This window comes from Diceros bicornis, chromosome 14 (assembly GCF_020826845.1).
Source record: "Diceros bicornis minor isolate mBicDic1 chromosome 14, mDicBic1.mat.cur, whole genome shotgun sequence".
Taxonomy (NCBI): domain Eukaryota; kingdom Metazoa; phylum Chordata; class Mammalia; order Perissodactyla; family Rhinocerotidae; genus Diceros; species Diceros bicornis.
Genome location: NC_080753.1, coordinates 53,546,736 through 53,569,959, shown reverse-complemented (window position 1 = coordinate 53,569,959; position 23,224 = coordinate 53,546,736). Strand labels below are relative to the sequence as shown.

At 43.2% G+C, this 23,224-nt stretch overlaps 1 protein-coding gene across 4 annotated transcripts in view; it reads left to right on the top strand.

The window, feature by feature from the left end:
- The window catches only part of PHACTR1 (phosphatase and actin regulator 1), a 520,877-nt gene that overhangs the window by 485,993 nt on the left and 11,660 nt on the right, over positions 1-23,224 (top strand). For 3 of the 4 annotated variants that reach the window (XM_058555251.1, XM_058555252.1, XM_058555250.1), the window contains one exon: positions 21,283-21,338. In XM_058555251.1, the coding sequence (XP_058411234.1) occupies positions 21,283-21,338 (56 nt within the window). Of the gene's footprint in view, positions 1-7,116; positions 7,563-21,282; positions 21,339-23,224 lie in introns of those variants that run through there. The other variant, XM_058555253.1, reaches the window with a different exon arrangement.

The following is a 23,224-nucleotide window of genomic DNA, read 5'->3' as shown; positions in this document are numbered from 1 at the left end:
GAGCTAATAATCTTAGAGATGATAAGTGGAAAAAAGAAACATATCTTCCAAATCCAAGACTTTCCTATTTCAAGTAAACATGCTGAGAAAAATGTTTAGTTTGATTTAGTTTTTATGCTGAATAGAATTTCCCTCCCTGGTACCTGTGGTTGAGTAGGGACTGTGTGGGATGGTGGAGTTCTAGATCAGTGACTCAGGCTTGTGTGTGCAAAAGTCCTCGAGGGAGAGATAAGCCATGGAAGGGAGACAGAAGAGGAGGTTTTTCTCCCATCTTGGACTTAACTGGGCTCTTGATTGCATTTCAGTAACACTGCCCACAATAAGTAGGAAGGTCTGAATCACTTGACACTGAGGTTTGAGTCTCAAGACACTCATGCCTGATGCAATGTGGGAAGCAAGGTGGTCCAGTGCAGTGGTTCCCACAGTGTGATCCCTCAGTCAGTGGCAGCAGCATCACTTGGGAACTTGATAAAATGCATATTTTCAGGCCCTACCCAGACTCTGAATCAGAAATTCTGAGGGTGGAGCCCAGAAATCTACATTTTAACAAGTGTGATTCTGATGCACACTAAAATCTGAGAAGCAGTGGTCTAGCAGAAGGAGCAATCAAAGACTGTGAAGCTGGACCTCAGACTGAAAGCTCCATCCGCTGTTGACTAGCTGGGTTCCTGTCGGGCCTTAGTTTCCATATCTGTAAGATGGATCTCCCACCCAAGGTCATCGAGAGCACTAAATGAGTAATTCTTGCAGTTGTAGTAGATAATGAACATAGTTCCTTCCCTCTCATTGTGAATTTGAATGCTATGTTATGCTAGAGTCTATTAGTCAGAATAAGTAATGCTAGTTGCCCTAACAGGCATATCCTAAATCCCAGTGGCTTAAGGTAGTAAAGGTTTCTTTTTCACTGAAGTAAAGTCTAATCTGTGGATCAGAAGGCTTCTATCCATCATGTAGCCATTATATACTTCTAGAACACATGGCCCCACCATCTCCTTAGCAAGAGAAGAGGGAGTAGAGGAGATACACGCATCACTTCTGGCACAGTCCACTGATCAGAACTAGGCTCATGACCTCAGTCCACTGCAGGGGAGGCTGGCAAAGGCAGAGGAGCACTGGAGTATTCGATGAGCGTAAGGCATCTGGGTCACAACTCCATTTAGACAGCACTTGCTGTGGCTCTTTGATGGTGGTTCTGGTTGTGGCTCCAGTCATGTGTGAAAGGGACCGTCACATCTTGAAAAGACTGGACTACAAGACTTTTGTGGTACATACATACAATGGAATATCATTCAGCCTTAAAAAGGAAGGAAATCCTGCCATTTGTGACAACATGGATGAACCTGGAGGACATTATGGTAAGTGAAATAAGCCAGACATAGAAAGACAAATACTGCATGAACTGACTTAATGTAGAATCTTAAAAAACAAAAACAACCAAACTGTTGAACTCATAGTAACAGAGAGTGGACTAGTGATTACCAGAGGCTGGGGAGTGGGGGACATGGGGGAGATATCGCTCAGAGGGTACAAACTTATTTATAAGATGAATAAGTTCTGGAGACTTAATGAACAGCATGGCAACTATAGTTAATAGTAATGTATACTTGAAATTTCCTAAGAAAGTAGATCTCAAGTGTTCTCACCACAAACACAAAAAATGATAACTATAGGAGGTGATGGATATGTTAATTAGTCTGATTGTGGTAATCATTTCACAATGCATACATATATCAAAATATCACATTGTACACCTTAAATATATACAATTTTCATTTGTCAAAACTAAAATAAGTAAAAGCCTTTTTGCAGTTGGCTGAAGGAAAGAGGCAGTTAATTGGCAGTTGGAAAGCAGAGACTCTGGTTAACCTGAGGGGAGCAGATCATGTGGACAGTCTGTGAGGGGCTGTGTTGGGGCCAGTGTCACTACATGGCCATGATCTGTTATCATTGAATGAATTGCTCCTGAGGTCAAGTTTAGAAAAGCAACTCATGGAAATCACAATACTCTCAATTAGAGAAAAATGAGACCCAAACTAAACACTGTTTCTGTTTAAAGAAAAAACTAGTTTAAGTACAGGGGCCGGTCCAGTGGCGTGGTGGTTGAGTTTGCTCGCTCCGCTACTGGCAGCCCGGGGTTCGCGGGTTCAGATGCCAGGTGCGGACCTACGTACAGTTTGTCAAGCCATGCTGTGGCAGGCCTCTCACATAAAGTAGAGGAAGATGGGCATGTATGTTAGCCCAGGGCCGATCTTCTTCAGCAAAAAAAGAGGAGGATTGGCAACAAGTGTTAGCTCAGGGCTACTCTTCCTCACAAAAAAAAAAAAAAAAGAATTAAATGCACATGTGGGAGATGTTTCCCCGTATAGCCACCTGCTAGTTCATCACAGCTGAGAAAGCCTCATTAATAATTTTGGAGACTGAGCAGGTACTTGGGAAGATTCTTCAGCTGGTGCCTTAGTTTGGACTTGGCCTATTCTAGTGATTCTGTCATTCAAATGATAAATGAAGCTCTAATCATTTATACTTAGGAAGAATTCTTTGTTCTTTGTTTCAATGGTGAAGTTGGCATTTCCAGTCTCCAGAGTAATTTCCATGGTACGTAGTGCTCTTTCTCACCCGCCAAATTTGGCTTCAGGTTTGATTGTATGTGATTTTTCTGCAGCTCATCTATAGAGCTTGCACACAGTCCTGAATATTTAAATAGCAGAAGTGGATTACAACTGAGAAATTTGCAGTGTGGTTGTTTTTCATGTCTCCCCGCACATCTTTGTTTACTGGCAAAATACCTCAAATCTCATGCAAAATGCTAATAAGGTAATTCATTTTATTTATCTTCATTTTGCTCATTTCATCTTCTTGGTTAGAATGCAAAGATTTTTAGAATAGCCTTGAAAATCGCATATATGCTAAGTAGTAATTTTTAGGCAGAACATAAGCAGGAAAAATTATCTAAAGATAAAAACCCTGGAAAATCGCTTTTCCCTCTGATTCTGAAGGCAAGTCCTTTGAAATATAAGTGAATACACTTCTATTTTAGGAAGTGTGAGCATCAAAATTTTATGTTCTGTGTCCATTGAATCATTAAAACAATAGTTCTTCAAAATGGCTAGCCTTGTTAGTTCCTTTGGAAAAAAGTAGGCAGACAGATAAATTGTGTGTGCTGACAGGTAATCAATGTGTTGAAAAGAGATTTACCTACCGTAAATCCAACCCTCCTTTTGACTGTTGTGATTTTCCTTGTTTTGCTCATCTTCATATTGTAACTTATAAAGCTCTGTCTTAAAAGATGCTAAGACAGGTAATTGCATCTTCCTGTGTATTAAAATTACTCTGTGCAGCAGCTGCCCTCCCCAAATTTGATTGAACCAATGAATCTGCCACCTGCACCATCCACCCTAAGAAGCTGGGTCCGTGTCCCATCCAAGGGAAGCCCTCAGCATGCCCTCTTTAAGTAACTTGGCACTGCCTTTGTGTTCATAGAAGTTGAGTGTCAGCACAGCACATCCTTGGAGCACCTTCCCTGCCCAGTGCAGGCTCTCACTCCATCTAGGTTCTCTGTCACCTTGCCTTCTCTCGTCACAACAGAGCCATTTGAGGCCACAGCCTGTGAAATCTGATGCTCACCTCACAGTCAACAGTGCAACTGGGATATGCTCAGGTGTTTCCCACAAAGAAACTGTAAACTCATATAACTTTGTCGAGGCAAAAATAAAATAAGCTTATTAATTTTTTTTTAAAGCCTATATATAATGTCAGGTTTAGACTACCTAAGAAATTAGTTAAAATTTGTCATAAATTTACCTCATGTGTTACATGTTATCTGTTTACTAATTTATTAATAATAGAATGCTGAGGTATGTGTAGAAATATATAGAACATTTTCTTAAACATTAAAACTCCTAATTTCTATAAAAGTTTTCAAACTGCCAGCTTGACAAGTAAACTTGATTTAGGGGAAAGTCTGATCTCCTGTATGTCTGTCACAGTCACCCTCATATTGAGTTGATAAAGCCCTAAGGCCGTGGACCCTATGAGAGGAGATAAATCATCATTGGAAGGCCAATTAATAGATGGGCAATAAGTCCTATTAAGAGAAGCATGCTCTTAGCTGCCACAGTGGAGGAACTCACAGCTGCAGCCACACCCTGCAGCCCTAATCCAGCTAGAGAGCCACCAAAAATCTAATCCTCACGTGGGCCAAAGCGTGAGCAAGGGAGCCACAAGGAAGCCACATGGGCCAAAGCTTGATCAAGGAAGTCCGGAAGCCACAGTGGAAGAGGAGAACTCAGCAGAGAAAGAGTTAGTGTAAAAAACACCCAGCAGTAATCAAAATAATGTGCTAAGAAAAGCCAGCGTGCCTTCCATCCTATATCACCACTCGCACTCCGTAAATCAGACTGTATGATGGTTAAAGACTTATCTAACTGCTGTCAGTCATCAGCATTATTCTCTGTGGCCTCTTGGCAGTGCTCAGTTTTTCAGTCTAATGTGTTGAAGGACCCAGCATATTACATCTTTCTTATGGGATTAAGACCTACACAGCATGTGACAAAAGAATCACCCCTTTCATTTTGCATTGAGGAACCAAAATAATTTGCATTGAGTAAGCTGTGACAGTTCTTGGGGTTCCACTCCTCTGGCTGATGCAGCAAGGACAGACTCTTCAGGCACTGCTGACACTGTGGGGTAGGGGCCTGCCTGAGGGCCAAATCTGGCCCACCGCTTATCCTTGTAAATAAAGCTTTATTGGAACACAGACACGCGTATTCATTTATGCATTGTCTATGGGTACTTTCACACCTTAGTGGCAGAGTAGTCGTGGTGGAGACTGTATGGTCCATCAAACCTAGGTATTTACTGTCTGGCCCTCTGAAGGAGAAAGAGATGATACATTTAAGTATCTGGACTGAGGACATTTAGAGAAGGTGGCCTTGCTATCACAGTATTGACACTGGATCCATTTAGAAAGTTACATAAGTTTAAAATATCTCCATTAGAGGGAGAAATTATATTTATCTTCAAACGAATAGGTTCTTCTTTGTGCTAATTTCGCTGATCATCAGAATGGTTCCATTTACTTTTACCTTTTAGTCCAAATCTGAAGTACCACATTGCTTTACAAGTTATACTAGGGATACAGTCCATTCTTTTCAATTTGATTTATTACCTGAGCAATTAGAAAAGCTATATCAAGGACAACCAGGTACCATCGAAAGCAGTGCATCTTGGCCGTTGGCCAGCTAAAAAGGGACTGGCTCTACAGGCAGATGAGAGAGGGAATTGATTTTAGCAGAACATGTGTGTTGTCTCAAGAAAGGAAAGCCACACACCATGCCAGGCAGGCCTTCCTTGAAAATAAACATCAACAGGGGTGGATGAGTGTCTTCTTGTTTTTGCTGCTGAAGCCAGATTCCAAGGCCCACAGGAAGAGGTGGGGGCTCGTGAGAGGGACACCAGCGAGTAAAAGGCAATTACTAACACGTGACTCCTTGGGGGCAAGACAGGCCTAACCTCAAAACTCTAACCTCAGGGCAGGCGACACAGGTGATAGCTAGACCGAGTGTCACACAGATATGAAGAGACATTGTGGCAGCAGCTCCAGCAAATCTCAAAACCATAGATGTGTGGGATGTGTGTAGACCTGTGGTGACAAGAGACTGACTCAACACTAGCGCATGAAGAAAAACCATATATATATTTCATGCACACATAATGTCAGGAATGTCCATTTTCTAACTAGAGAAAGGAGGTACTGAGAAAGGTCCCTGCACTTTGTTGTGGTTGATCATCCTCTGTCCGTTTGCACGTGCTTCTCTTTGAATGCTGGCCTGGCTGAGAAGGGTGGCTGTCTGGGCTCTAGGTGGCCGAGTGTTCCTATCCACTGTTTGTAGGATTCTACTTTCAGCAAGCTCTGCCTCACATGACCTCTTGTTAAAGATACGTGGGTCAGGATGCTGGCTACAGTCAGCACTCTCCTGGGAGGAGGAGATCGCTCCTGACTGAGGGGAATGTTCTACCATCAGCCATTTCCCTCAGGGTGGAGGTGGGTGTTTGTTTTACACCTCAGGAGTTGTTTTGCTGGTGCTCCCTGTGAGGGACGTTACAGTCACAGCTCAGGGCGCTAATGGATTCTGCCCAGGTTTTCCCTGGGCTCCTACTGGGGCGTTTCAGCAGTTAAGAAGCTGCCTGCTCATTTGCTGGTGCTGCTGTGGTCTTTGATTTCCCTCTGGTTTCACATGTCAAAGTGCACACGCAGGAGAGTGAGGGGGTCTGTGTGTGCTGTGTATCTGATGTGCCCAGAATGTGAGGAAATAAAACAAAAAACATAAGGGAGGGAAGAGAATTTGGACTAATATTCACCAGGCTGGGAGCTAACAGTCTGAAGATAGATATGTTACATAAATTCATGGTCTCTTTTTGGGACCATATTTGAGGGGAAACAGTTTCTTCCTGCAAGGGATCTCCCAATGCAATGGGTCAAGAAGGCCAAGAAATTTGTTTCCTATCTAATCAAGGTCAAGTCTACTTGAAGCATCCATATCACTCTCCATTTTTCCATCCTTTTCCTCTTTCCCTTTCCCATATAAATAGATCTTTTCCTAGACAAAGAAACCCATTCCATTATTAGAACTCCATCTTTAATGATTCTTTTAGAATTAACAGAGATTTAAAAGAATGCAAAAATGCAAATCCAGACTGGTTAGACATTCCTAACACCCACAGTGCTGCTGGGGAAAAAAAGGTGTGGTGTTGGGCGGGGGGATGTCTTTTTGTTGCAACACATATATAGAAAAATGTATTTTGTGAAAGATTATCAGGCCATGGGAAAGCACTTATAGTTTAATGAGAATAACTATATCCTATGCCACTCCTCTGGGCTGCCAGGCCATTGGTTTGAAAATGAAGCTTTACATTTAAAATTGTGGAGACGGCTCAGGAAACAGTAGGGGAAATGAGACTTTTAATAAAGGAGAACTGTAGAAAACTTTGTAAAATAATGTGACCAAAACCCCCTCCACTCGAGCGTCTGAGACTCTTTGAGGTTTTTGTGTTTTCGTCTCTGGGTTTCTAAACAGCATGGGAACTCATCTGAACTCGAGTTGTTATTTTTTCCAGAAATAAGAGCGTAGAAGAGGCCCGGGGAGGCAGCTGGAAGAGAATACTGTAGCCCCAGTGAATGAAGAGGGGAAAGGAGGCTAGGGATTCCTGCTACCTGTCTCCTGGCTTTTGCCCCACTGTCTACCCTCACACCTCTCCTTGGAAAGTGCTGATGGCCCCGAGATGAGAGATGGGCCCTTTGGGGGTGAACATGAAAAAAGCATGAGCTGCACGTATTCTGCAGCTCCTAGGAGGAGTCCAGGTGTCAGAGTCAGAGCAGGACATGAGAGGAGCATCCTGGGGCCTATTTCCGGCTCTTCATCCCTTGCCTCACTTTGGAAAGTGATCAAGGGCTGTATATATTGTTTATTGAGGCCCAACAAAGCAGGGGCAGTGGGGAAATCTGGAACCATAATATTTTTTGAATGAATGGATGAATGAGTGGATAAATAAATTAAATATATACTCTTATGACATTTTTGTATTGTCTTGGCTGTGCATGTCAACGTAACCATGATATTGTCCATGACAGTCACTCATTAGTGACTCCCAGGGCTTCCTCTCTTCATTTGAATCACTCTTTGTCCTTGCCGCAGAGATCTGTGTAATCAGAAGCAATATTCTTTCAAGAAGTAGGGAAAACAAGTACAGGGATACCCAAGTAAGGCTCAAGTTAAAAAAAGACTATCCAGATGCCCATGCATACCAGAAGTTCCTGCTTGAGCCTGAATCAGGTCTGTCACTGAGATTCAGCCAGTTATGGGCATGTTTGGTGGGCATGTCCTGAGTCCACCAGAGGTCTACTTTCTTGCAGGAGATCAGCTCCGTTGACGTGGACTTCTGTGTCCTCACGTTGGGCAGGCATCTTTTAGCAGTCACTGAAGGGACTAAGGCATAAAAGGAAGAAAATGGCCAATGTCATTTGATAATGATAGGACACGTTTTGGGGACATGTTAAAAACTAAGTGGGGACTCCCAGAAATAATTGGGATAATTTGCAAAGATTGGAGACTATGTGTTTGTGTGACACAGGGTCTATTGTGTATAAGTCATCTGAATATTTTTCTTGACTTATTCCTCTTGGTTGGAGCATTGTGCCCAGTTTGAGCCTCTACCTTTAAAGAGAAATGGTACAAAAATAATCCAATCAAAACAATAATGTACCACTAAAATTTCATAATGTTATAAACTATTATGACATCAAAAAAAATAAATAATCAGATTGCTATGATCTGTCACTCTGTCAATCACCAGAGTTGATATGTTTATCTATCAAAGCAGGTATCTCCTTCTCCTCTGGTATTCCTCCATGTCTCAAATCTGAATAGCTTCATCAAAAAGGAAGACTTTCCCTACCATGATCTTGCCATCCATCAAGGTTCCAACAGGAAACAGATGGTTCACGCATTATGATAACTTGAGGAGGGTTTATTTACAACAGGACTAATAAAAAGGTGTGGGCAGGCTTCAGAATCCTTCTCAACACAGCTCCAGGCAGCCTCTGTCAAACAACCAGAGTTACCAAATGAGATGAATCTGTTTTTCAATGTGATTCATGTAGATTACTGTTAGTTGCATGTTCCATAAGAACCAAGAAAGCAAAAGACTGCTTATCTATTTCTACATGAAGAAGTTATAGATATGTGGGAGATTCTCAGATGCAGCAGGTTAAGAGAGGAGGTAAGTTCCAAACAGAGAAAGACCCACCTCTTAGCTCCCCAAAGCCAGGAGGCTAACACATCTCTAACTCCACAGAGTTTTATTACATATCATATTTATCTTTTTTGTGTGTGTGTGTGTGTGAAGAAGATTAGTCCTGAGCTAACATCCATTGCCAATCCTCCTCTTTTTGCTGAGGAAGATTGGCCCTGGGCTAACATCCATGCCCATCTTCCTCTACTTTATATGGGACGCCGCCACAGCATGGTTTGACAAGCGGTGTGTCAGTGTGCGCCCGGGATCCAAACCTGCAAACCCCAGGTCACCGAAACAGAGCGCCCAAACTTAACCACTGCGCCACCGGCCAGCCCCCGTATTTATCTTTTTTGTTCCCATCTACCCTGCACTTATCTAGAAAATGTTCCACAGATAATATCTTGAATCATATCGAATTGAATCGAATTAAATTGAAATAAAATAAACACTAAATAAATGTTAAACCTATTTGTCTAAATTATAGCTGCTAACTCTTTCAGGATCTTATTTCCGTAAGATAGAGAACAAATCTCAGTTCTTCCCCCTGTAGATGGAGGCCAGCATCTTGCCTACTCCATTTCTCTCCTGATCGCTCAATGATCTCCCTCACTTCCAGAAAGTTAATAATGAGTGAACTCCTTTCAGGATATACAAAATATCGCCAAATCCTCACACGCTCTCTAAACTTCCCTATTTGCATCTTCTGCACCCCAGCTATTGGAGCAGCCTCCTCCAACATTTTATAAAATCTCATCTAGAGCCCATCTTCTCACACTTGAATGTGCATGCGAGTCTGCTGGAGGTCTTGTTAAAACAGCACAGATTGCTGGGCCCCACTCCCAGAGTTTCTGATTCAGTAGGTCTGGAGCCCAAGAATTTGCACGGTTAACAAGTTTCCAGATGATGCTGATGCTGCTGGCCCAGGGACCACACTGTGAGAAGCGCTGATTTAAAGGACTGCTTCACAGATCTTGAGCGCAGGTTTAAATTACCTGGGAAGCTTTAAAACATATATCAGCCCCCAAGCTCTACCCTCATATATTCTGATTTAATTGGTCAAGAGTGTGGCCCAGCCATTGGTACTTTTTAAGGTAACATAGGTTATTCTAATATGCTACAGGATTCAGAACCACTGACTCAGAAACCATTGAAATGGCAGAATCAGAAAAATAGACAAAATGCTATAAGAGGAGGATCAAGGATGGGCTGAAAGTTACAACTTGAGGATATGTTTTGTTCCCACTAGACTAGGGAAGTGAGATAGGGGCGGTACTGATGCACTAAATTTGCCTCAATCTCAGTCTTTTGACCTCTTACCAGATCATATAAAATTCGTTGAAGACTCTTATTAAAAAATGCTTTGTGCTCCTGGGGAGAATGTTAACTTAGTAGAGCTATATTTTGGAGGATGAACAAAAAAAAGAAGTCAAAGGCTACATTTTAGTTTTCATGTTTTGGGGAGAGGTTAAGGGCAAAAGATAAAACAGTATATATTTGATGGCAGAACTTTATTATATCATCCACACACAGTCATGCTTGCTAATAGTGTTAGTCCTTATACTTAGCTCTAATTGAAGGCCTAGACCAATGTCTGGTATGTGATGGATGGATGGATGGACTCACACATGGAAGGACAGATGGATGGATGTCTAGATAGATGCATGCATGCACAGATGGACGGACAGATGGATGTATGGATGGATGGATGCGTGGATGGACAGATAAGGTTAAGCTAAAGGTGACCAAATCTCCTCAGTCACATTGAAGTGACAGAATAGTGGACTTTTTTTTAATTTCCACATTCCTTATCTTTTGACATCACATTGTTTTAGCATTTTTTTGGCTGATTCTTTATGTAAAGATGGCCTTATGTTCTTTGGTTAACTTTATTAACTATCTTAATTTCTAATGTAACAACTCAGTTACTCTTTCAAAGTGCAGTCTGCCTGATTGCTGATATTGGGTTTATGTTAAATAATCCTAATAACACTAAAAGTATTTGCTATGTAGGCTCTCAGTTTTTGTACATTTTTTTTAATGAGTTTGATGCCTGGCAACACACACAGTCCCATTCTTATTCCCAGACTGATTTCAACTCAATACGACCAGCATTATTTCAGTGTTTTCCCTGGTTATTACTTCACAATACCTTATCTTAGCCATGGGGCCTCACATTGGGGCCACAGCCTCCAGTGAATAAAACCAAAAGTATTTCTCTCTTAAGAGTAACCTGTTTATCTATTTAAGGTAAGAGACTTTTTTCAAGTTACCAAAAATAATATTTCACGCTTTATTTTTAGAAGGGACTTACACATCTCGTTCTCGTTCAATCCTCTCAACACTCCTGTGCAGCAGGCAGGCTAGATGGTGGTTATGGCCATTTGTCATACGGTGAAACTTGGGCACAGAGGTAAGGCAGTGTAATATACCGAGCGACCTTCTGGTTAATGGTGGAGGCAGGGCTCTGAATCCCAGTCCATCCTCCCCTCTTTCTGCTCTTTCCTATACTGCAGCCAGGTTATTTGTTAATAGCTTGAGGGGAATGATGATGAGGGGAAAAATAGAAAATTATTGACTAAAATTTGGGTGCATGGATCAACAATTTTAAGAGTTGTTCTGCCTAGTTTGCAGAGAAAAGGTAGAAGGGCATAGTTCTCAGATATAAAAGCAAAACTGCTATTCACCTTTCCCAGAGGAACCTCTCCAGTGGCAGGAACGCCCTCATGCAGAACCAGAGTTCTGGTCATCCCCATGGGCACAACTCCAGGGTTAAAGTAGTATTATTTTACTTACTCATCAAAAAATCTATTGAGCCCCTCCTGTGTACCAGCCGCTACACTAAGTCTAGAAACACAGTGATAAATAAGACATAATTTGTGCCTTTGAAGCATTCATGGTCCAATTGAGAAGATCTTCATGTAAATGGGTATTAGCAGTGTAATGGATGAGGCCATGATTAAGATGGGGTACACAGTAGAGGGAGAGGGTGGAATCAGAGGAGGCATCGCAGCTTCTCTGAAGCGGGGATGTGTGACCGGGTTATCCCAAGGTGAAGGAGTGAAGATGAACGAGTTATGGGGGTCGCTTTACGCTGGGGTTGTAGGGCGTGGTGAGTAGTGAATTTCAACTTTATTCTTATCGCAGTATCAAGCCACTGAAGGCTGTGAGCAGAGGAATGGAACAATCTAGCTATGGCTTTCCCTTCCTCCCTTGCCCATTTTCAGCACCAAAATTCTAGGAAATCTGACAGAGTCTGGCAATTAGAGGATTTCCTTTGCTCCATCACACAGGAATGAAAAGGCGGTGGCTTAAAGAGGAACGCCAGCTCATCTGAGGTCCCGCCCTGCGAGATAGTGAGCCCACACTGGTCACTGGCATGCATAGTACTGTCCCTGAAGCCATCCTGAAGGAGAGAGCACCTCTGGGGCTTTTATCATACATGAAACCTGCTGAGAGCAGGAACTAAGGAGATGGGGAAAGAAGATATGAGACCTCTGAAAAGCTAGGGAAGAAAAAGGTTCCAAAAGTAGTTATTAGTTAAAGGTGTCATATGACAGAGAAAGGTCAAGTAAAATGAGACTTTACAAAGGCCACTAGATTTGGCAATTAAATCCTCGATGACCTTGACAAGATCTGATTCAGTAGAGCGAGGTTTCTCAACCTCAGCACTTTTGATGCTTTGGACTGGATCATTCTTTGTTGTGGGGCTGTCCTGTGCATGGCAGGAAGTTTGGCAACATCCCTGGCCTCTACCCGCTAGGTGCCAGTGGCATCCTCCCCAATCATGACAACCAAAAATGTCTCCAGGTATTGCAAGGGTACCCTGGGGGGCAAAATCATCCCGAGGTGAGAACCCATGCAATGGAGTGGTGTGGACGGAAGCCAGATCATGATGGGTCTTTTGAGAGGTCTGGCAGCCAAGAGCAGGCAGGAGAGGGGGATTCGCTGGGGGAGGAGGTATGGTTAGGAGGATAGTGGTGATGGTGTTTTGTTTCATTTCTAGTGGAGAACACATGTGTTTGCCCTAGAGAAAGAACTAGAAAAGAGGAAAAACTTAAAGACAAGGGATAGCCGTGGGGCAGCATTCATTTCATTATTTCACAAATGTTAAGTATCTCCAGTTACCAGACTCGGTGCCAGGCACTGTGAAGCCATGTTAAGCAAATGAGGGGTTCCTTGTTCAAAAATTATTGAAAATTTCAAAATGACGCAGAGCATTAAACCCTGAGGACAGGGCCCTTCTAAGCAGGGGCCCCTGTGCAACTTCCTGGGCCATATGCCCATGAGGAGGCCCTGGTGGTGAAGGGGGCAGATGTGGCCCCCGCCTCACACAGCTTAACCCCTAGGAGCCAGTGGATGCGATGGGCAATAACAGGAAATATAACAACACCAGATACGGGAAATACAGGACTACTGTGCATGCTGTAGAGGGTAATGAACAGAGGAAGTGATATTTAAGGTTTAAGCTACAATCAGGAATTGTTGCAACTAGCCAAAGAGGAAGGGAAAGAGTGCTTAGATATAAGGAAGAGCGTGCAAATCTGGAAGGAATCAAGAGAAGATGATTATGTCTAAAGGACAAGATGGGGGAGATCCTTGGCAAGTGGCCCGATCATGAAGAATCTTATAGGGCATGGGGTGTTTTGACTCCTTCCTGCAGGCACTGGGAAGGCATGTATAGTTTTCAAGAGGGAGTGGTGGGACCAGATTTGCCCCTTAGAAAGACCATTCTATCTGGGGTGGGAAAGGACTGGAGTGGGATAGGCTGGCAGCAACCAGGAGAGATGCCGGTGGCCTGCTCTCCCGAGGTGGTGGTGGTGGGATGGAATGAGCAATGGTTTGGACTTGGTGGTTGATCGGCTGTGGAGGGTGAAGGACAGGGAGGATGACTGCCAGTTGCCTGGCTTGGGCAGCTCACTGGAGGTGGGATGTAAAACTACCTAGACAGGAGGGGAAGAAGATGGATTAATTCATTTGGGACCCTTTAAGTTTGACAGCCTGTAGGAGTATAAGGCGGCAATTGGAAAGATGGTCTGGAACTCAGAAATATGACTGGAGTTGTATAGATTTTGGAGTCATCGGCAAATAGATGCTAACTGCAGCCATGAGTGTTGACGAGATCATCCAAGGAGTGTATGTGGCATCAGAAGTAGGTAGGACCTGGGTTAAGCATCAATTATGTTCTCCATGGTGTCTAGAAACTGGGGATGTAGTGATGACCAAGGCCAGACAGAAATGCCCCAAGAACTGACGTTCTTGGGAAAAATTCCGAAGGAGATAGAGGGGACAGAATTCTGTGCTCCTTCCCTTTCCCCTGGCGCCACTTTGCCGTCTCCACTTGTTCCGTTTCCCATCTGGGAATCTGTTGGAAAACCCCCATCTCCTCCTGCCTTAGGAGAGAGGACCTTGTTGTCTGTCATTCTCCATGAGTACCTCGGCATTTTCGTTTTCCATCTGTCTGAAAAGGCAGTTACCTCTCTCTGCGGCTGAGATGCAGAAAACCAAAGTCAGTTCTGCTTTTCTTTTTCCTGAAATGCAGATACAGCTTCAGAGATCCAAACTTTAAAATCAGGACCCTCAAAACAATAAGCAGTTGTAAGTACTAACGAAAGCTGTGACCTTGCTGTTCTGAAGCCTGCAGAAGCTCATTAGCTCTGTGCAGCAGAACAAATCCTTGTCGGCATCGACAAGTCAGACCAGCAAAACTGACAAGAGTTTTGTCACGTCTCTGGGGAGAGGCTGTAATGCGCCGAGACAATGCTCCCTGCTCTGCATATATTTAAAGCATCTTGCCACTACATTCTCTAGCAGTCTCCTTTATCCAAGGCCAAAACTGAAGTGCTATTTGTTTGGGGGTTGTTTTTTCACAGTCTTTTCATGCAGAAATAAAAACATTAGTTTATCTGGTTGTTTATTATGGTCACTAGTATAGAGTTGTTCAGATTGATAAAAACAAAATCCATTCTTAAATTTTGAAAGAAGATAGAAGCCTCACATATGGCGATTGATGGCGTGCGGCATTTAAATGTGAGCTCAGTGGTTTTTCAGTTCACAGCAAATGGAAATCATTTAGCGTGGTTCATGGTAGAGAAGAAATCATTTGAGGCGTGGAAACAATTTTGCTGCTCAGAGATATCTCATAAACCAGGGTCACATATATAACAGCAAAGCTATTTCAATAGATCACTTGAAAGTACGTTAAACTTTTACTTTTGGATAATTCATTTTATATAGAAGTGTAACTCTCAAAAAAAGGTTTCCCTTGCCACCTAGCATATAAATGGTCGTGTCTAAATATATAGTCAGGAAAAATTTTTTTTTAATTTCATGTTAGTCTAAATCAGATATAGTTACTTAAATCTACTAGCAAGGTAAGGGTAAAAGAGAAACAATACATTCAGAAGGCATCTCTACTTTTATTCTTGGAATTTTTGGCTCCTTGGGATTATTCATAAAGTTGATCACTTCATTAATAGAGCGATTGTGCCCTGCTCTTCAACCTTCTTTTAGCCAATACTTCTGCACAAGGTAGATCTTAAAAGGAACCAAGCAGATGGCTGCTTTACGTGGTGAAGATGGCAGGCTGTTCCCCTAAGATTCTGATGACTACAATTCTGAAGCTAGAGCTTTATCCCTTTGGTTTGTGAATTTGGCTCTGTTCAAAGACAAATCCCTCAAGGAAAGATAATATTTTAAACTAATGTAAGTCATCTTTTTTAGTCCAACTTGAAAAAGTAAGTAAAAGCCATCAATTGGGAACTCCCTTATTAGTTCCAATACCAAACATAAAAACTTACATACAACGCACTCTATCCTGCTTCCCTCGTGTCTCAGTCAAGAATATCCCTCCTCCATTTGAAAGATAAGATCTTCTCTGTCCCTTGGATCCCAACCTCTCCTGCCTTCTCAGGACTCCTCCACTATCAATTGAGTCTTCTCCATCCTTATATATTTAGCTTCTCACCACCACTGCTTAATCTGGATTCTTTCCATTAAACATGTTCAGTCTTCTCCCATTGAAAAATATGAACCTCACTGGAGCCTCCTTCACCTCCAGCTCTTGTCCCCTTCAAAGCCAGGCTTCAAGGAAGAGTCCTCCATACTCGCTGTGTCCATTTTCTCACCTCTGTTCTCAACCCACTCTAGCCAGGCTTCTGTCCCCACCACCCCCTGAAAGAGCTCTACATGAAGCTGCTAATAACCCACCTGGTGCTAAACCCAGTGGACATTTTTTCAGGCCTCATCTGACCTCTCGGCAGCACTCAGCACTCCTTGTTGACCACGCCCATCTTCTTTCTTTGCTTCCACGATGTGACATTCTAGTTTTTATCCTGCTTCCATGCACTGTCCCTCCTCTAACTCCCTGGCACTTTCGTCTTCCTTAATCTGAGCATTAACAATTGGAATTCTGTAAGGATCCATCCTATGCCCTCTCTTCTCATTCTATGCTTTCTTCATACTCCTGGCTTCAAATATTTTCCATATTGCAGACTAGTCACAAATTTCTATCACTGGCCTACACCTTTCTCCTCTCTCCTGAGCTCAATATATCCAGCTCCCTCCTTGACATCTCCACTTTGATGTTGCAAAAGCATTCTGAATCAACAGATGCAAACTCAGACTTATTGTTCCCTTCTACCCTTCCCCCCATCCTCTGCCAAAATGCCCTGATTCCCTTCCAGTGTTCCTGTCTCAGTGAACGGCATTGCCATCCATCCAGTTGTGTAAGTTATAAAACCTAAGAGATATCCTATATACCTCCTCCTTCTCCCTCCATCCATATACACTGTGTCTCCATGGTCTGTCAACTTGGCTTCCTAAGAACTTGCATGTCTATCACCATAGCCTAGCCCAAGCATCCACCATTTTCTACCAGGTGTGCAGTAGCCTTCTAAGGCTTCTACTCAAACTACCTCTAGCCTCTCCCAATCCATTCTCCATACAATAATCAAGTGATCTATTGTAGATCTGAAATGTTCATTTGCTCCTCCCCTCACCCACTCTAAAATTTAAACTCTTCAGTGGCTTCACGTTGCTCCTTGAAAAAAGATGAAAATCCTGAACACAGCTTATATGGCCCGCACAGCCTGGGCCCCCGCCTTACTTCTCACCGTCCTTCTTCCCCTTGCTCTCTCCACTCCAGCAACCTGGCTTCTTCCATCCTTCAGATCTGAGCACAGTGTCACTTCCTCCAAGAAGCCTTTCCTGACGTCCTAATTTAGTCAGATCTCAATATTATTGTCCCAGCTTCATCACTATGGAAGCTCTTACTATAGTTACATTTTATACTTATTTCTGTGACTGTGATTAATGACTGCCTCCCTGACCCCCTTCCAGTCTTCAAGTTCCAAAAGGTCAGGACCTTGATCTGTTTTTGCTCAACCCCCTTCCAGTCTTTAAGGTCCAAAAGGTCAGGACCTTGATCTGTTTTTGCTCATCACTATACCCCATGCCTAACACAAGACCTGGCACAGAGCTGGTCTCAAAAATAATTTGTTATGTAAGTGAATGAGTTTACATTTGAGTGTGACTGAGTGTATAACATCCATTTTTAAGAACAGGTCTTGACAGGAATGAACCAGAGTAGAAGTGATAACATGATTCTGTGGACTTGAAAGAGGAAGAGTCCAGGAGCTAGAGTTAAGACAGAACCCCAACAAAAACTTTATTTCTTTCACAATTTTGCCTGGCACCCAGCCCCCATTCCCCATATCTACTGATCTGTTTTTGGCTGACCCTCCTGATAGCCAAGCTGAGATGCTGCAAGAATCTGTAGTGCCTTCTAAATTGCCATGAAAGCCTAAATCCTATCCCACTTATTATTTTGAGGATATTTTATTATAGTCTAGCTCTTGAGAATTGTTGATCCAGTTGTGACATGCACATTTAATCACTAATGTGCACCTCCAGGCTGTGAGCTCCTTAGGAACTGGCGGTGCCTGGTCCTCAGTGGGGTTCTTAGTCAATGTTGGGTAGACTGGTGGATAAAAGGAGGACAAGAAAAGTTAGGGTTCTTGTGACTTGATGATCTCATCCAGGAGTCTCAAACTCAGAAGCCCACAGAGGCCAGGAATGATTGGCAAGGAAGAAAGCAGGACAGATGTCACTGTGCTCACAGGTGGTATCTGGGGACTGGGCTTACTGGGACGCACACACCCTATCTAAAGGGATTCAGGTAGAAAAAAATTGTAACCTCTGAGCATGCCAAGGAGAATTTGTAGAGTCAAATCCAGCCCACCAGACATCAGTTTACAGCTTCTGGCTAGTAGAGTGTTAATGGTTGTCGTAGATAGAATATCAGTCCCCCAAAAGACGTCCATGTCCTAATCCCCAAACCTATGAATATGTAACTTCTCAAGGCAAAAAGGACTTTTCACCAGTGATTAAATTAAGGATCTTGTGCAGAGAGGATTATCCTAGATTATCTGGATGATCCCAGTGTAATCACAGAGTCCTTATAAGTGGAAGGCAGGAGAGTCAAAGTGAGAGAGATTGGAAGAGGCATATGGAATGCAGGCAGCCTCTAGAAGCTGAAAAAGGCAAGGGAACAGATTCTCTCCTTCTTCCAGAAGGAAGGCAGCCCTGTTGACGCCTTGATTTTAGCCCAGTGAAATGCTTTTCAGACTTCTGACCACCAGAACTGTAAGATAATAAATTTGTGTCGTTTTAAACCACTCAGTTTGTGGTAATTTGTTATAGCAGCAATAGGAAATGAATACACTTGTTAAGAATACTCAGACTATAGAGATAGAAGGCCTGGGTTTAAGTCCTGGCTCTGTCACTTGCTAGCTATGTGACCTGGGGCAAGGAATGCAATGTTCTATGCCTCGGTTTTCCCATTTGTGCGATGGAAATGATGATGGTACTACCTCAAGGGGCTGCTGCCAAGATGAAATGAATTAACATACATACAGTTCTTACAACCATGCCTGCACGTTATAGGCATCAAGTCAGCCTTAGCTTATTAAATTACAGTCATGTGTCACATAACAACAGGGGTACATTCTGAGAAATGCATCATTAGGGGATTTCATCATTGTGCGAACATCACCGAGTGTACTTACACAAACCTAGATGGTATAGCCTACTACACAGCTACGCTATATGGTACTAATCTAATGGGACCACCGTTGTATATGCGGTCCATCCTTGACTAAAACGTCATTATGTGGCACATTACTATACTATTTATTATTTGCAGAGAAAAGAACATAGGCCAAGAGGGGTCCAGAACCTTCTCCAAGGACAATAGGTTCAGAGCAGAGCACAACTAGAACCTAGATCCTGTAACTCCTGAGCTGTTTAGTGCTTTGTCATTACAAGGCCACTTGTAGTGGCCAAATATCATTTTCCTACCGAATCTCATTTCAAAGTCAAAACAACTAATTATAGTACATGCCCTTTGGGAGGGCTTAGCTACGTTTCATAGCTGTGATTAGCCTTGATGTTCTCAGATCCTTTCAAGAGAAATGAAACATAGAGGGCCTCATTTGAAGTCATGATTAGACTATAAGGCTGCCTAGTTAATAACAGAATTTTCTCTGGTTATAGTTCAGCCACTCATTGTTGTGTGCCCTCCAAACACTATCCATAAGAAAAACAAAAACCAGAAGGCCAGCACAGAACCAGGCAGTGCATCTGGTAGTGGAATCAATGGGCTGCTTAGCACAGGTCAGTGGGCAAACATTCTGCAGACATTTCTGGACATGAAACATTGGCTCCACTTCCAAGATACAAGCTCTGTCTTGAATCTGAAGGGCTTGCCCAAAACATACTGCCCCCCAAACCCTAGCTTCATTTAAAGCCTGGGTCTTATAAAGGTGCCATAAATGGTCCCATAAAGGTGGCTGTGCATCCCTATAAAAAAAACAAGTATTCTTGGGGAAAATAAATTGAAAGGTAAGGCAGAGCCTTTAAGAAGCTCATTCCAAGTGGAGTCAGTAGCTGCATTCCAGACCTATGATATCAGTTTGCTCAGTTGTGTAATCTCAAGTTTCTTCCTACAGTATGAGAATGCTATTTTAGAAAGGACTTAAAGACTGCTGAGTCCAAATTTAGAACCTCAAATATTGTAAATTTCCAAATACACAGCTGGCCCTTATCAATGGGGATAAATAAGCCTTAATGCGATGTTTTGAGGAGGAAATGAATAATGAACATGAAAATGTTCTTATAAACTTAAAAACACTTTTGAATACGATTTCCAGCAGTTTCCAGGATGCCATAAATTTTACAGACAGATATCTGACCAAAAATCCTTTCTCTGGCATTGAAGCCCATTCCCTATCTTGAGCATATATGGTGATGATATTGGGGTATCACAGAATTAATTGTTTTCTGGTCCAGGGCAATAAAGAGAACTACAAGTGACAGTAAGCATTGGATTTTAAATATTTACACTTGGTGACTCCATGGACTTGATATTTTCACTCTAGGTCTCTCTTCAGATTCCATGATGTAAACATCTTGCCAACTGTAGACACTAGTTGCAGATATTTGGGAAGGGACTTCAACCTCTACCACTAGAAAAGCAGTCCTCTCTACCCCTTGGCTCCTAATGGAAGACTCAGAGAAGGCTCAAACTCCATCCACAATTTTCTCATCTCACACACAGCTCATTCCAATGAGTGAAGCAAAATGCTGAATAATTGCAGGGTTATTAAATAATTTCCAAGAACTTCAAAAATACAAACATCTCTGTGAACACTGAAGCCCATTGTGTTTGTGTTGATCATTCCTGGAACTTGATATGGGCGTACAAGCATGTAGTTCTCCTCTTTGGTGCCCTTTCCATTCTCTGGAGACTTCTGTCACTACGGGGTGCCCATCCATTGTCTGTCCCCGCCCCCTGCTGTTGCATCATAGCAGGTTCATGCCCCTGCTATGATATTTCACTTGTTATGACTAAATTACATGCCCAGCAACAGGGGTGTCATTTCTGCTCCTGTTCGTTTGTCATTCCACATCTAATAAGGCCCTGGCGGTGATGGGTGGGGACGAGAAGAAGAGCAGCTATTGTTCTTTGCAGACGAGACATGCTCTCCCGCGTCTCCCTGGGGCCATGAGCCTCCTTGTATTCTAACTGCGTCTGCACAATCGTGGCAAGAAGCGAGCTCTAGCCTCAGGGTTGGGGGAGAAAGGCAGAGGCCACGTTCCTGGAGTTAGGAGGCCACAAGGAAAGAAAGGGACTTCTGTGAAGAGAATAGTCCACTTGCCTGGAGGCACCGGAGGCGCAGGGCTGGGGAGGGGCCCATGAAGGGAGGAAGGCGGAGGGTCAGCTCAGCGTGACATGACGCATGGTGCCTTTCCTGGGGTTGAAATTGAGGAACTGAGGAGACGTTGGTGGTGCAAGTCAGTCTTTCAGAGCACAGGATGGAACAAGAACTCCAGCCACTGACTCTGTCTCGTGTATCTACAAGGGCCGAGGAGATTAATGATCCAAGGAGGATATGATATGGTCCAAAAACTTTTCCTGGATTTTTTCCGCAGGCGACTGAGCCAGAGGCCAACTGCAGAGGAATTGGAGCAGAGGAACATTTTGAAACGTAAGTGACTAAGCCCATGGCACTCGCTGATGTTGTGGGTGGCTTTGGTTATTATTTAATTGTGGGCCACAAGCTTTCTCCCTTGTGCCTGTGTGGAAATGACTGAGAATCTCTGACAGTTGAGGCTTCATCCTTGTGTGTTAGAACATCGAAGACAACCTCCCCATCGAGAAGGCAAATTCTAAGTTACTTGGTGCCCTAGAAGCTCACAGACTGTAGGAAGAACCTTCCCTTTGGTGGGCTGTAAAGTTGGAGAAACCGAAAAATTAGAGAGAACTAATGATTTTGAGGAGACTTAGAGTCACCTTTAAACCAAAATTGGCTTAAAAACAGCAAATACTCTATTGATGGCTAAAATAAGGCAAATAGCCATTTGAAAACTGGGACTTAGAAAACATGGCTTTCCATTGCAACTGGCTGCTGTTGATAAGATTCCCCTTCTCTTTGAACGTTAAAGTCCCAAGAAAGCATTTCCAAGTGAAAATGCTTTGTGTCCATCTCTCAGGACTCCCATGACTGGGTGATGGTATGCTTGCCTAATGCTCGCATTCAAGAAAAACACAGCCGCCGCTGTGGCTGTCGACAGAACAAATAAACGAGCCTCTTGTTTGGTTCAGGACAGAGATATTTGAGCATGTACAGAGAATCCACTTGGTGCTTAAAATATATATTAAAAATACTAAAGTCAAATATCTCATTGACACCAGCATACCTCCATTTAGTGGGAGATAGTAAATAATTAAAAAATAAAACCTCTCTGCTCACATCTGCTCTTTCATTACTGCTACTCTCACCCACACTTTCCTCAAGATGGTCAACAAATAATATTTTTAGTTTAATTCATGACCCTTTCTCCCCACACACACATCCTCTTCTAATTTCTCTCCAGCAAAGAGAAATTTCTGCTATGCAGAGTTCCATAGAAATGCTGTACACACACACTCACACACACACACATACACACACAGACACACACACAGACACACAGACACACACACACACACACACACTTTGAGTGGCAGGGTATTTCCACTTAAACCAAACTAAAATGTTCTTGATTCTACGTTTTTACCTCTCCTCACTGTGGTCTTGTGACTGGGTCAGCGTTGAATGGTTTGCTGAGGGTGAGCTGTGCATTTCCCCAGGGAAGGCTGTGGCGGGAGGTTTGTCGTCTGCAGCCCCTCCAGCGCACCCATCTGTGATGTTTGCCTTTATCAGCATCCTGCCTCCCTCCTCCAGGCCAGCTGCCACTTCCCCACCCTCAGTTGTGACATTTTCAGGATTGGCCTTCCTCAGTCTTGAGTGCACCTCACGTATTTCCTAGGTCTCTAGGAATTTATGTATATATTTTTTTCTAACAAGGGGTGCCCTTAAAAGTTTCTAAGCTGAATATGCTACGAAATGGAATTAGAACTTTTTCAGATGATTTCCATGATCAGGGAAGCACCTGGCCTGTGTGTTGTCTCCCTTTCTGCCCCAGTCTGATACCTGATCCATTATAAACTTTCCACTGTTGAAGAGAAAGGCAAACAGAAAGCTGTCCATTTATCCCTAAACTCAGAAATGGGGTGCACGTGCTTCCTTCTCCCTCTGCTGCTTCCCCCACACACACACATGCCTAATGCAGATCTGTCGTCTTCTGGAGGAAGCTCTACCAGTTTACTTAGGGCGCCACACTGTACTTGTGGCTTCCCACCTGACTCCTGACCTGAAAGAAGCTGAAAACTTCTGGGGGATTATTCAGGTTTCAGAAAATAGTGCTTCTCTCAGCAAGGGCGAGCGTTTTGGAAAGAGAAGGTGGAAAATCCCCAGCTCCCCTCTGGCTTCCTGAAGACACCAGCCCCCACTTCTCACTTGCCCAGATCCATGGGAGATCACGGGCAGGT